At 41.4% G+C, this 15,346-nt stretch overlaps 1 protein-coding gene across 4 annotated transcripts in view; it reads left to right on the forward strand.

Moving 5' to 3' along the window:
- ADCY2 (adenylate cyclase 2) overlaps positions 1–15,346 on the forward strand; it is a 430,316-nt gene that overhangs the window by 367,578 nt on the left and 47,392 nt on the right. For all 4 annotated transcript variants that reach the window (XM_077116823.1, XM_077116824.1, XM_077116825.1 and 1 more), the window contains 2 exons: positions 4,088–4,225; positions 11,507–11,626. In XM_077116823.1, coding sequence (XP_076972938.1) covers positions 4,088–4,225; positions 11,507–11,626 — 258 coding nt within the window. The remainder of the gene's footprint in view (positions 1–4,087; positions 4,226–11,506; positions 11,627–15,346) is intronic.

Below are 15,346 nucleotides of genomic sequence, written 5' to 3' on the forward strand. Positions count from 1 at the left end.
TTTGCCTGAGAAGTGTAATTCATTTGTGTGTGTTCTAATTACTACTACAGTGTTATTTTGTTTTTTAAATTTTCTTTTTCTCTCGCGTTTCCTTCTCTCCCTGCCTCTGGACTGACAGAGTTGACTTAGTCTCCTTTATTCCTTTTAGTGACTTGGAGGCGATATATTCCAGTCTGCCCTTTTAGAGATGACCTGGAAACATGTATCACACACACTAGACTTAACAAAGCCAGTTAATCTCTCCATCCTATTGTTGAGCAGCTCTAGGGAGCATGCTCTAAATCTCATCTTTTCCCATTGCTATGTTACTACTGCTTAAATTTTTCTCAATTTAAACTGCAAAGATTACTTATCATTCTTCTTGTTTAACTATTTCTTTCTCACCATTTTCCCAGACTACCATTCCTTTTTCCAGGACTCAATTTCCAACTGGCTAAAGTGTTTCCTTGTTACATACTCACAGCATTTTTTGTATGAAAATATCTTTATTTTCTTCCTCGTTAAGTGATAATTTATGAAAATTTTTCCTAACCTTTTGAATGCATTATCCCTTTTTTTTCTACCTCTGTTGTACTCAAGAGAAATCCACTCTCTGTGTGATAGTTGTTCCTTGGTAGATAATATGTGTTTTCTCTCTGATCATTTTTGTAGGATTTACACTGTCACATAGGGACATCAGAGTCCTTATGTTACAGTATAGGTTTATTTTGATTTTTTCGTCATCTGGAACAGTGTTTCTTCCACTAGAGAACTCTTGTCCTGCTTCAGATCCACAGAGATTGGCCAGTATATTTTGCCTCTTCCCCAGAATGTCTGTTCTGTTTTCCCAAGACACTTTTTAGAAGGATTTTTAATCTCGTCATTGTATTCTCCATGTCTCAACCTCTCTTCAGTGCTTTTCATCTTTTTATATTTCTGTGATGCTTTATGGACTCTTTCCTCAGATCTTCTGTTATTCACAGTTCACCACAAACATCCTCTTTAGCATAACCGCTGAGTGTGTGGGGCTCTTTTTGACTTTCCTATGGGGAATGAAGCTCTTTGAGGCTCCTGGGTTTATTCAGGAATCTGAGTCCCAGCTTCCCACCCCATGCAGACCAAGGCAATGCTTTCTTTTCTCCTTTGGGCACTAAAAGCCCAGCCCCTACGTGCTATGGCCACTGTCCAATCCCAGAATCCCTGGGCAAATTCCATAAACTCACTGCCTCTAGCACAGAGCTCTCTCTGTCATTTTCCTCAGAAAGTCACATGAGCAGAAAAAGAAAAAATCTGTGAGCTTCTGCCCACATCTGTTGCAGTAAATAACCAGCCTGTGAACAAAATGCATATATTACTATAAGATGGCTATTTGGCAAGATTATCACCATGCTTTATCCAAAGAATACAAAGGGAGGAATTTGTTTTGCTTTTATAATTTCAAAAATTATGTTTTTACAGTAATTAGATCTTTTAACTCATTATGACATGAAAACTGAGCTGGATTTAAATTTTCTCCTAAAATATTAACATTTTGTATTTTTTACTCTTAATGTTTTCATTATTTATTGATCATTTTTGTGTTCAGATACAAAAACATTGATTTTAATATTTTTATCTTAAATCAAAGCACTAATCCTTGTTATGAAGATTCAAACACATATATATTTTCTTCATTTGCTTGAGTCAAACCAAATGTCATCGGTCCCTCCTAATGGAATCTGAGGCAAATGACTATGACATTCTATTTGAATCTCAGCTCCTTACACTTTATCATTGCTTTTCCTTCTGAATATGTATTTGATTGTGTTCTGTGATATCACTGTTATCAGAGGTAGCATGTGGTAAACAATGACAAACATTCTCAAGTGGAATTCCCCTGGCAGGATGGCACCTGGATAACGCGCAAAAGAGCGTTATTGGCTGGCAGGTTTAATGCCGCCCACCAGCCCCCCTGGAAGCACCTGCTCGTGGGAAGAAGCCCTAATGTAGGTGAGCATCTCACAGAGCCCAGTGCAGTGCAGCTCCTGCCACTGGCCAGGGGTCCAGCTCCTCACGTCCAGCGGGGCCCGGGGAAGTCCTGGCTCACTCTCTAGCCAGATGCTCAGAGAAATCAGAGAAGGAACAGGAGAAACTGATGGAGGAACATGCCCTGAATATCTGCCTGGGATTCCACGTCAGTGGGGGGTGTGTGCTAGAGGCAAACATTTTTCATCTCCTTGGATCTGGAATGGGAGAGAAGGAAAAGAACGGGAAGAAGGGAGAAGGAGTTTGATTTGGTTTTATTAGACATAAACAACTAGATTTTTAATCAATAAAATGCTTCCAAGAATTATTCTGTATTCTTCATAAGAATGACAAGGAGAGCTATCATTCAGAAACACTGATCTGAGCACCTTATCTGAAGGCGGGTACTATTATTATCCCCATTTTGTGGGGAAACTGGAATCAGAGATGCTAATTAATTGGCAGAAAATCTCACAGCAATGGAGCTACAAAACTGCATCTGAACCCATGCCACCGGGTTCTTTATCGTGCTTCTAATCACCTCTCATCCTGTAACACAGAATCTCCTATCATTGTGGGGTCTGCATGTAACATATTACAGATCTTATGTCAACAAGATTTTTAACAATAAGGAAGAATTTTTAGAAACTGTAGAAGCAGAGAAAGAAAAGTGCTCTATTTAGGACATTACAGTGTATGTCTATTTAAGTTTTATTGATGTCACACCAGATTTACCATGACATTAACTCAGTAATACCGGTCAAAAGGATAAACAAATATATCTATTCCTCCTTTGGAAATTTTTGCAATCATGACTTTTTCTTGTGTTTCCAAGACACTTAGCCTTTTGACCACAATCTTTTTAGCCTGTATTTAGGCTCAAGTTTAGATAATTGGAAAACACTGAAGGATAGCTTGAGACATCAGGTAACATGTTTAAATATCCACAACAGCATGTGGCACTGGGAGGGACTGGCTTGTTACTGCCACCTGGTAAAGCTCTCTGTGCTTCTGATTCCTCCTGGGTGATGGTGATAGAGAAGTGGTGAAATGGTCCTGAGGGCCGGCTGGGCTACTATCTCATGCCCTGCAAGACTATGTCTGGCCCACAGTAAATGGCAAGGGAGCAGTAGCCTTATCACATAAAGAACACCATCCCACCTATGTCAAAAGAGCCTCTCCTTGTGGGAGGAAGGGTGAAGTGAAGTCCTCTCTCCTCACCCTGGAGACATTTAGATGCCATTTGAGTCTGCCAAGGTTGTTGGAACAGGTACCCCAGGCTGGGGACAGTAGCAGCAGGGCTTCATCATCTCCTGTTTTGGGAAGCTAGAACTGAAGCCCAGCATCAAGGGGTTGGCAGAGCCATGCCCTCTCTGAAGTTCTGAAGTGGTAACTTGCCCAAAATCCCCAAAACTCAAGCTCTGCCTCCAGCCCCCCATGTCTCTCTCCCAGGCTGTCTCCTTCTGGGTTCAATTCTCTTTCCTGTAAGGACTCCAGTTGTACTGGACTGAGACCACCCTGATTCAGTCTGGCCTCATCTTAACTGACAACATCTTCAAGGATCCTGTTTACAAATGGGCTTGCGCCCACAGGACTGTGGCTTAGCATTCGAACCCATCTTTGTGGGGAGCATGATTCAATCCATAAGATCATCTGTAAGTTGTATTCTGAGGATTGACCAGTGCAGCTGGAGTGGCAGGAAACTTGTTAGCCTGTTTTCTACATAAATTTGCTCCACTTCCAGTAACATTTTAATCATAATTAAATGAGACCCACCACACTTAGCAGAGTATTTTAATTGATAGACATATTTTTCCTTTACCAGGGTTTGTTCAAATATCATTTCATGTCTATCTTAAAAGACATAGTAAGTATATCATGTATTTGTCATAGAAGTGTAATCAGTGGATCCTTAATTGGTAACAGAAGGGCCAACGTAATGTTAATACAGCTCGTGACCTTGGTATGGGTCCTCAGGGCAGAATGGTAGCTTTCATCTCTGAAAAATATTGGTGCTTCTTGTGGTTTTAAACATCGTCATGAAGTAACTTGAAAGAACACATAAAATAGCAATGAATTACTCTTTCTTTCTCTCCCCACCCAGCAATGCAGCAAGAAAGCTTCCACGTCTCTCATGTGGCTTCTGAAGTCATCTGGTATAATTGCTAACCGCCCCTGGCCACGCGTCTCGCTCACGGTGACCACCACAGCCATCATCCTGACCATGGCCGTGTTCAACATGGTAAGGACCTCCAGGAGGCGCAGCCCGCACCAGGCAGGGCAGCCTTCATTTCCAAGGCCTTCTGGTGGAATTTCCAAAGTCCTGAGCACAATTCTTTGGGTGACACCTATTGCTACTCATTAAATCCAGCATCCAACTGCTGCCACAGCAGTGTCATAAGGAAGAGGACTCTCTCTGCAGAAGCCACCCTAAGTGGACATTCCCTTGTCCATGTCAATAGCACATTCACTAAGGGTTAGTGAGAACCACCAAATTAAGGAGAGTACCATGGGTGAGATTGCCTACTCTAGGATTTTAAAAGGTCCAATTTCAAACATTAGCCTCATGTGTTACCAGCTCTGTATTTTTAAAGAAGTTTTCACTAAACTATCTCAGGGTCTATTTCCACTTTTAGAAAATGAGAACTGAGACTGTCCTGCCAAGGTGGTGGTAAGGCTTAAATAAGTTCCTGTTCACACAAAATATGTCTTATTTTGTCAATATTTAACCATGGTCATAATTACTGTATCAATGTTCATTACTGATATATGTCTAAAAATCAATTCTTGGGTCATTAATGCACTTTATTATTGTTTTTTTTTTTTTTTTTGCATGGGCAGGCACTGGGAACCGAACCCAGGTCTCTGGCATGGCAGGCGAGAACTCTGCCACTGTGCCACCATTGCCCCATTAATGCACTTTAAAATATACCTTTATTGTTCTCACATTATCAGCAATTAAGTGTCGCATGCTTAGTATGTCAGACACTTTGCTAGTGGTTGGAAAAGCATAATATTAGGAGATACAGTCTTTGTCTTCCATAGCATAACTTCACATTGTGGAAACAGACCATATATATTAAATAATAATGGTCTTTCAGCAACAGCAAAAACAATCTATTGGCCAGAAATATATGCCTGATACATTGCTAGATGCCAGAACACAAAGACAGTGTTACAGTCTTCCAGAGTTTGCTGTGCAGTACAGAAGATAGACAGCTGGTAGACCCATCGTAAAATAATTATAACTCATGAGAGAGCCAACAAGAGAAGATGAAGGTAGTAGACCATACCAGATGTGAGTTCTAAAGGATGGGTAGAAGTTCTAAGAAGATGGACCTGGGGTTAGTGAGGGTGCAGAAGACAAGAATGGGATATTTGGTCTCAAAAACAAGAGCAAAAATTTTATATTAAGAAGTAGTAAAAAAATTAAATAAATGAAGTTGAAAAAGCAGATAAAGACCTTGAATTTATGTGGGATCAATCTTCAACATCATAGACTAGATGGTAAAGTTCTGTAGGTTTTGGCAAGGGGATATCACCTGGAAGCCAGATGCCAGCTGAAAGCCATGTGGACACCATGCCAGCCTCAGGGTCAGCATGGCCTCTTCCTCTGCTTCACCTGCCTACAAATCATCTTAAGACACTGGGAGATGGGTATGAGAGGGAAGAAATAGCTGCTTCTTCCCACATTCTACTCTCTCAGGAGCTGGGCAAAGGATATTTCCAGGTGTCTTCCAACATCAGCAGCTGGAGAGAGTTCAGGCCTTAAGCTGGAGGTCAAGATATTCTGGCTTACCTCATTTCACTTCTCAGGAGCTTCCCTGAGAAAGGAAATGAGTTCATGCTGAAATGTAGGCTCCCAAATATGTGGATCAGCAAAAGGTGCCACCCATAGCCATCCCCTTCTCCAACCACAGTCAAGTCCAGGGGTCAGCTCATGGAAGAGGCTGCTCTGAGTTACTCTTGTAGGCATTTAGAACTGATGGTCCCAGGAGCTCAGCTGCCAAGTCCATGAGTGGGTCCCTTACAGGCTTCCAGCAAGCTCTTGGTCTTGCATTCCTACGTGGAGTTGTCTTGATGTGCCAAACTCTCCATGGGCACTCCACATTCCTGGGCCAACTCTTGGTCTTCTATAGAGTTAGTGAATTGTGTTAAGCTGATCTCCCCTTTCTCTCATGTTCAGAGTACCTGAGGCCCACCTCTCTGCTGCAGGGACCATGAGAACTCATTCCAGGGCAGGGGCCTCTCTTCTAGGTCTCTCGGTTATGCCTGGAGCATAACCTCATCTATTTTCAAGGCTAAATGAAGACTGACCAAAAACAGCTGCAAGTCGTGCGATTTCTGGACCCAAGTGAATCCTTAGAGAACTACCGTGATCCAGAGAGACTCTAAAGTGTCAGGGCCAGAATAGAGACATGGAAAGAAACTAGGAGATCCTTGGTTGGCTCCCAGAACTGCCATCAAAGGGAGAAGCTCAGGGAGGGTAACACGAGATGAGGGACTTAAGGCTGGGGCAAGAGGGACTTTACGAAAAGAGCCTTTGGTGCGTATGTATCACTAGCCATGAGAATTCCTCAAACGGCTTGCAATATTGTGGATATTGCAGGATTGTGAAGACATCACAAGAGAAGAATATGGGCAGAGAAGAAATGGGCATTGTCCCAAGACTGTAAAAACCTGAGTGTGTTTCCTAAATGGATTCCTTATACTTGACTTTGTAAAATACCTTTGTACATTAGCCCTGCTGTGCCGAGATCCAGCTCCCAGAAGAAAGCGCTGCAGGTCTCAAAGCAGAGTTTGTAAATTACAGATGCAGGAGACAGGTGGTTCCTAAGGAAACACCACTGCAAAGGGACAGAGGAACAAAATACAATGGAAGTACAATAGTGTGCGCTAGAGATGTGAGAGATTCTGACAGCCACAAAATGTCACTAAGTTACCCTAAGAAGGAGTTGAAACAGTTGCCTTATAATTGCACTTTCCCATCGTCAGAATATGTTCACTTGTGCATGCTCAAAGAAAGCACACTTCCTGGGAGTTGACTTCCTCAGTTAGCCAATAGCAGCACCTGCAGGTCAGGGGAATAAGAGATTTAACGCAACATCCACACTCATGAAAGCTAGGTCTCTTGTGTTTCTTTTTTCACACATCCTAGGAAAGTGCCTTTTATTTAAGTCATTCAGTAGTTACTAAATGAAGTAATAAATGAATGGATGGCTAAGTAGACAACCCTTTAATAAAGAATCCATTTCACCATTCCAAATGCTGTTTGACCCGACAAAACCAGGACTTATCATGTAATTATCTTTTAATAAGATACAGTCTGAATGGGAAACAGGTGTGATGTGGAAGCTGATTGTATTTGCATGGGATAGTGATAACTGGCAGGTAATCCAGTCACTGTCTATAAATGTCTGACAAGCTGAGCATTTAAGAATAGATTTTTTTTCACAGTAACTGTGATCCCTTTGGAGAGAAGAAATATATCTCAGTTCCAAAAAATACATCTTCCTGTGCCCTTTTCCTTTCTCACAGAGAAACAGAAGTTCATTGCCAAGTGAGATAGAGAGGCCCACAGAAGACATTTTCAAAGTATGATGGATGAGACTTGAGAAAGAAATGAAATAAGGCTCTGTTCCATGTCCTCAGCTACTCTCTGAAGCTACAGAGGCTGTGGGGCCAGGAATAAGCTAAATTACATTTTTTTCTGCCCACCGATGCAGGGAGAGAGGAAATCAGAGCTCCCTAAGCACCTGTGCTGTCTCCACTGGTGCGGGAGAAATGGCAGTGTTATGGGTATCTGGTGCCAGGAAATTAGTGGGGTTTTCTGTGCAGATGCTCCTCTTGAATTTATTTCAAAGAAAAAAATTGAAAAATGATATGAGAGCCTGACATCAGGTTCAGAGAGGAAAGGATTTCACCCAGTTGTGGAGCTCCCTTGCAATGTCTTATTAATGATGGAGGGGGAGGGATGTGTCCATCCCGGAGCCTCCTTTGCTCACATCTCAGGATTTACAGAGAAATGCCCTGGAGCTGTTCCGATTTCCTTCCTCCTGCACAGTGAGGAGTATCCCCAGCCAGGCACACTAGGCCTGTCCCTGGCTTCCCCACACGGGGATGTGTGGGGGTGGGCAGGGGCGGGGAGCAGCTGGGGAGGGGAGCTGGGCAGCCAGTGGCTCCCACTCGGAGGTGAAGCTTCCAGAGGGAGGCATTGCCTCCAGGCCTTTTTTCCTAGCCCCTATTTAATGTAAGACAGCTTTTGACACTTTTTCTTCGTACTTCTTCTGGGACCATCTTTCCAGGTTAATCCAGCATCAGATCCAAAACTCAAATTTCAACAGGAATGGCAGCTCCTGTGTGTGTGTTTGTGTGTGTGTGTTTTCCTGAGTCACTGGGAAGAAAACCTGATTTTCTATAGGAAAATTTCATCTGTTTTAAAGTCAAGGCCTCATTCAGGTCCTTGTGGGTTAGTCCCTACGATTTTTAAGTTCTCTCTTAGGGACAAGCGAGGGCGTTTGCGTGGGTTTGGATGCCACCAGCCTCCGCAGCTGGTGAACCTCGCAGTCAGCCCTGGGTTCCCCAAGAAGTATTGTGCATGAGCGGCCGTGGCCTTAGGCGCTGCTCCTGGGTCACCAAGTGCCGTGACACTGTCCACCTCTAAGAGAGATGTGTCTGGGAGAGCGTGGGATGTTGGAGGCCACCTGCAGCTGCCCTCTGCCTTTGCCTACATAGCTGGGCCCACACCTGGCCCATTCTGTGGAGGCCCCCTGCATCCTGTTCCTCACTAATATTTATCCAGAGCTTCCACTTTCGTGGTCCTTTTAGGAGCCAGGGTAGCAGAAATTATATATTCCCAGGACTAGATATTTTTAATTTCATTATACTGTATCAAATGACCCACTTCCCAAGCCAATTTTGTTTGAAATGAACTGAGATTTTTACCAGGATGTTTGAGACATCTGAAATTCACCCCTGCGACACCTTCCACCTCAACAAAAGCTGGGGGAAGGCAGTCAATTATCCAAATAGTTGCAGAGAGAGGGTTTGGGGTATCAAATTGTGTTTTATTCCATTTTTCTTTCCAGACAACTGTTTTGAATCATGTGTGAGAAGCTCAACTGCTCTTTTCTTTTTTTTTTTTCTGACATCTTGACAGTAGCATCATTTTGCAATCTCTTCTGAGAAACTTCCAAGAGATTTAATATACGTTTCCTGACTTTGGGAGCCACACCAACAAGGCGTTAATCAGAGCTAAAAAGTGCTCTATCCAGACTTTTAATTCCAAGCAAATGATAGATGTAGTGACATCATAAGACATAAAACAGAATATCTAATTGCATTCATAATTTAATGTTATTTTAAAATCATAATTCTGAGATATTTTTAATTGCATGAGATATGTAACATTTGGAAGTCTAGCTAACAATTGGCAGTGTTCCTTATCACTTTATTAAGATACCTTGATCAGGGTGAGGCTATTGCTTTTCCATTTGTCACAAACAATGTGAAAAATTTTAGAGGTTGAGAGAGGAGTTCCACCAAATAAGTGTGATGCTATAAATTAATTCTACGGATGTGTGATAGTTTAACCTGGAAAGAAGAGGGACACAGGGCAAGAAAACCTCTTGAGTATGTGACTGACTATAAGTATGGGATGACATGAGCTTGTTATTTTAAAGTGGCTAAGGAGACAGAACAGGAGAAATTGATTCAAATTGTGCTGTGATTCCAGGTAGACTAAATAGTTTTTTATTTTAAGAATAGTTAATAAACACTAGAAAAGTGTAGAAGAGGGGGTTAAGAAAGTTTTGTTGCATCGGTGGTTGAGGTTTTCTGTTTTAAAAGTATATATTTATTATGTAATCTCCTTGCAAGGCATAGCTTTCAAAGGGTAAATTTCTGTCTGTTATACAGCAAAAATTAAAAACTTTTTCTTAGTTATTTAGTTTCCTTTTTACATGGTGAGGCTATAAAAAATGAATTATTTTAAGATCTAGGGTTCCTAAGTCTAATAACCCACAAGATAATCTATTTACAATTTCCTGATTCTTTAATATTTAAATCAATTATAGTTTCGTTTATCAAATTTAAATTTGTAACATTTTGGAGCCCTATATTAGCCAAGAAATTATTCCATTTAGTTTCAGATCTTACAATTTTCCCCAAAGAATTAACACAATAATAGTCCAACCAGTGGTTGTGATATTGTTGATAAATTGTTTAGCAGTGAATTAAGAAATCTGCTTCATTTATTTGATTTTCAAATCAACATTTTGCTCAATTGTATCAGGTGGATGAAACGCTATGTCTAGCATTTTTCATAGCATATGAGAGAAATGGAGAAATGTTATCAAGAATATGCTAAATAAATGCCTCCCTTTTCTACTGAAACCAACTACTTATTTCACAAGAACTATTCCATCGAAGGACATACAGAAGTAACAAGCAATAAAAGCAATGATAAAATTTATGCAGAAAAGTTTTACTTTTAAAACTTCAAATATGCATGGTTGGCCCTGAGCCATATACCCTAGATGTATGGATGAGGGGATATGTCTTGCAGAAAGGGGGCCTGGCCCGAGTCACACACTGGCTGGATTATCTCTCCTGACACTCCTCTAGCCCTCGGCCACTTTACAGATAAGCAAATGATCCTCAGACACTCGGGGCCGGGGCCGCAGTGTCTTTAGGAGAGAGAGAGATAAAAGAGAGCTGGAGAAGGAGCCATGGAAAGAGAAGTTGGGTAAAGAGAGACAGGGAGAAGGGGGCAGAGAGGAAGAGAGAAAGGAGAGAGAGAAATGGATAAGAAAAGGAGTGGGAAGAAGAAGAGGCTAACATGTTAGCGTTTTCTTTCTGGATGCTGAGCTGGGTGAGCTGTCACCTTTCTTTTCTCCAGAAGCGCCCCCCATCCCTTTCCAGCCGCCCCGAGAGCACACATCCTTCCTGGGATCCTAAGCTGCCAAGTAGTCACAAGTAATAGACACAAATGCTCATGCCACATATTGCATTTTACCCGTAAAATTAATTTGCTATTTTAAAATCAAAGATTCCTAGAAACTCATTAACTCATTTAATATTTGAAACACAATGGTGAAGAGGTTACTGCAAAAAATAAATAAATAAATAAAAATCATTCAAAAGCATCTGATTTCACGGTGATGTGACTATCTGTTCATGTGAGCTCCAGAAATAATGCTAACCAAGCTCTCTACCCTGGGGCTTTTTTGCATTTTTAAATGAGTATTTAGCAAATGTGCATCTAATTTCTTTAATGTCAGTCTCCAAGTGCTAGAATTCCTTAGTAAGTGAGTGGCACGACAGGAAATACTTATTTATTCAAATAGAAATTCTGAAAGCTTAAAAAAGGAAAAGATGGAAACTATTAGCCTTTGCAGGATAAGCAGAACAACAGTTCTGCTCGTTGTTCATAAGGACACGATCAGTAATAAATTTAGCATCCACCTGACCATTTTGTAAATCTAATTTGCATGAATTAATTTTTTCAAAATTGTCCTCGCAGTTTTTCCTGGGTGATTCGAAGGAAATTATCCCTCCAGCTGCCAATACATCGAACTCAAGTTTTCCTGCCTCGAACAATCAGGCAGCGATTCTGCGGGCACAAAATTTATTTTTCCTCCCGGTAAGTCCATCTTACTTGCTGTGTCGGCCTCCGTGGTTTTCTTGTGCACTGTTCACCGTGTGGCGGGGGCTTTGTCCTTGGTGACCTGTTCTGGACTTAGCTTTTCTTCTGCAGGCTCAGCACCTGATGGGTCCCGGCTGGTTAAAAAGCTCCAGCCTTCGCTAGGAGAAATGCTGGCAGATTGCCACCCATTAGAGCAGCACCTGTCGGTGCTGTCACGACTACGTGGGTCTTTATTCTCTGCACTGCTGCAGCATGATGGGGCGTGTTGCCCACCAGCTGGCACTCAGCTTACATGTCAGCAGAGTGCTGGCTTCATCATCGAGAGCTTTTGACTGTTATTTCAATGCATTAGCATTACCTGTCCCCATCTCTGATGGTGAGGACCACTTTCCATAGTTCTCCCTCTCCTTTAGCCGCAAATACTGTCCAGTGACTTTATCTTCAAAAAACTCTTATTTGGTGCAGACAGCGTCATGAGGGGACTAGATTGACATTTCAAAACTTACTGACGTATCTGTCTTTTAAGTGAAAAGAGTTAAATCAGTTTTATACTGCTGAATAATACTTTTCATGAATTGTTTGTGAAAAAGGAAATAATGTGTTTCCATATTCTCTTTCACTTTCTGCATAATCATCTAAAAGTGACACAAAGTAGTCCCATGTGGTTTCTGCCTCATACATGCAGAGTTTGAAGAGTGCTGCATGAATTGTTTGGAGACCTGTTCTAGTTTGTTAAAGCTGCTGGAATGTGATATACCAGAAACAGAATGGTTTTTTAAAAGGGGAATTTATTAAGTTGCAAGTTTACAGTTCTAAGGCCGTGAAAATGTCCAAATTAAGGCAAGGCTATACAAATGACCAGATTAACGCATCCAGGGAAAGATACCTTGGTTTAAGAAGGCCGATGAAGTTCGGGGTTTTTCTCTTATCTGGGAAGGCACATGGTGACATCTGCTCGCTTTCTCTCTAGACTTCTTCAGCGGCTTCCCTGGGGACATTTTCTTTCTTCATCTCCAACAGTCTCTGGCTGTGTGGGCTCTGTTGGTTCAGGCGGCTCTAAAGCTTTTTCCAAAATGGTTCCCTCTTAAAGGGCTCTAGTAAGCAACCCCACCTTGAATGGGTTGAGACACATTTTCATGGAAACCATCTAATCAAAAGTTACCACCCCCATTTGGGTGGGTCACATCTCCATGGAAACAATAAAAAAGATACCACCTAGCAATACTGAATAAGGATTAAAGGACATGGTTTTACTGGGAAACATAGCAGTTTCAAACTGGCACAGGGACTAAAATCAGTTGTTTAGTGTATTTACTTTTTATTTCTCTACCAATTTTTTAAAGCCATCAACTACGGCAATAGTTTGCTTTCCTTTCTTCATCCTTCTTTTGCTGATTGGTTCCCCTGATATTCAGTCCAAGTCCTCTTTCCCGACTTGTCTCTTAAATTTCCTGGGAAGCACCACTTACAGATCGTCACTCTGGTGTCCTTTTGAGAAAGCTCCCAAGGCCATGCCTTGTTCAGGGGAAAGACAGCCAGAGTCCAGTGGCAATGTCCCATGGGCTGCAGAAGAGAGATGCAGTAGAGGCCTCATCTGTTATGCAAGGATTCTGCTCTTCAACTAGGTGTCATAAGGAACTCCAGTGGAGATGACATAACCTTTTCTAGTTTAGCTACATGACAACTGGGATGGAGAAAGGATTCCCGGTGAGGGTGTTTAGGCTGTGATCTCCATGGGCAGTTTGGGGCCCCTTCTTTAGAGAAAGGTTAGATGAGCTGTGGGGACAGAGTCCTCCTCGGACACCACCATCCACACGGCCCCACCGGATAGTGTAGGGGAAGCCTGGCCAAGCAGTCTCCACCGGGGAGCCCCATGACACTTGACGTTTCAAGCTCAAGGTACAGATTCCTTTTCAAAGAAAAGGAAATGATGACCAGCAATGAACGTTAAGAAGCTCTATCTATCCAGTACATTTAGCTAGAACTTGGCTTTCCACCCCTGGCTGGCATCGCTAAAAGCAATAATGCAATCACTCTGAATTGAATTTAGGTAAGTCTGTAGAATGTCTTCATTTTCAGTAAAAGGAAGTTATCAGAAATCCAAAATGAGGAAGGGGACACGTAAGCAACCTTAAAAGAGTCTGAATGAAACACACAATATGCTCTTTAAAACCTGTTTGGGGTTTCGTCCTTAGGCCATGAGTCTTCCTGTAATCAATCCTCAGAAAGAGGGTCACGGTCCGTTTGCCATGGAAACCCCTGTGCTCACAGACTGTCAGCACAGAAATTGCATTATTGCTCATGAGTTTAGAGTCCCAAAGGAGCCCTGGCTATGTCTTGGCTTCCCCCAGAAGTAGATGTGAAGGAACATTAGGAAAGCTGTCTGTGGGTGTGCAAATGTAATATTATTTCTCTCAAATCTCATCTTATATGCTATCTGGGACTGACAAGGAATGGGGAAAAGCTCCCACATTCACCGCTGCTGTTGATATAAATTGATGTAATTTTCTTAATGTTAATTTATACCAGTCATCGAAACTCCTAAAAACAGACATATGTCTTACTCTGCAATACTAATTCTAGAAATCAATGTTAAAGATGCAAAGATTTAGCTACAAGGATTTACATCAGTGTTTGAATCACATCAACAACAAAAAAGAAAGTAAAAGAAAGAAAACAACCAAAAAAGCTAGGGGAAAAACCTATCATTTAAATAAATTCTATTATACCCATATAACAAAATGATATCCAACCATTATAAAAGATGCTATAGAAAAAGATATTTAATGATATAAAATATTTATTCATAAGTAACTTTTCATTTTAAAATATTCCAAATAGTACAATCCCAGTTCTCTAAAGTAATAATACCAATAATAAGTAGCAAAAAAAAAAGGCTAGAATGGCGTACACAAATAATTGTGGCTAAAGCTGGGTTTTGAGATTATGAGACCCTGAAATTTATGCATCCGCTTGTATATTTCCTAATTTTTAATCTCAGATGCATTATTTCTGTTGCAGAAAAGGAAATTTTAAAATGTCTACAAAAGTCAACCATAAAGAATCTTTGCCATCCAGGTACCCTGTACCTTACCAAACATTTGGTGCACCTTATCTGATTTGATCCTTGTAACTACCATGCAAGGGAGATAATACTGAGTTCTCATTTTGCAGGTGAGGACATTGAGGCCAAAAGAGAGTTTAATAAATTACCCAAGATAACAGTGGCAGTTACTGTGCTGTGAAAAGACGAGTTAGTTTCATGGATTAAATATGCTTATCAAAAGAGGTGAACATTGCTAGTAACCAGATGACTAGATAAGACCCTAATAGAAGCTGGTTCTGTTGCCTACAGAAGGAACTCCTGACCAGTCGGCATTCTCACTGGAGGGTGGAATCACGCGGCAGGGACAGTGAGCCTGGATGGGCCGTCCTGTCATCTGTTCACCCAAAAATTTTTTGAAATTTTATTACTGAAAAGTGTTTGGCATTGTGTATGATTATTTGTACCAATCAGACCAGGCTGGGTTGAAAACAACAAGGAATGAATAATTAACCTCTGGATCTAACATCTTCAGGCTTTTACCACTGGATCAAAGAGTAGAGAATGGCCTCTACTTTTACAGCCAGTTTGTGAATTGAACAATTGAGCTCTATGGACCATATTTTGTAAAGATGCTTCAGCATTTCTCTGAATAGATCCTAAATATTAGTCTG

The sequence above is a fragment of the Tamandua tetradactyla genome, chromosome 9, assembly GCF_023851605.1.
Source record: "Tamandua tetradactyla isolate mTamTet1 chromosome 9, mTamTet1.pri, whole genome shotgun sequence".
NCBI classification, from domain to species: domain Eukaryota; kingdom Metazoa; phylum Chordata; class Mammalia; order Pilosa; family Myrmecophagidae; genus Tamandua; species Tamandua tetradactyla.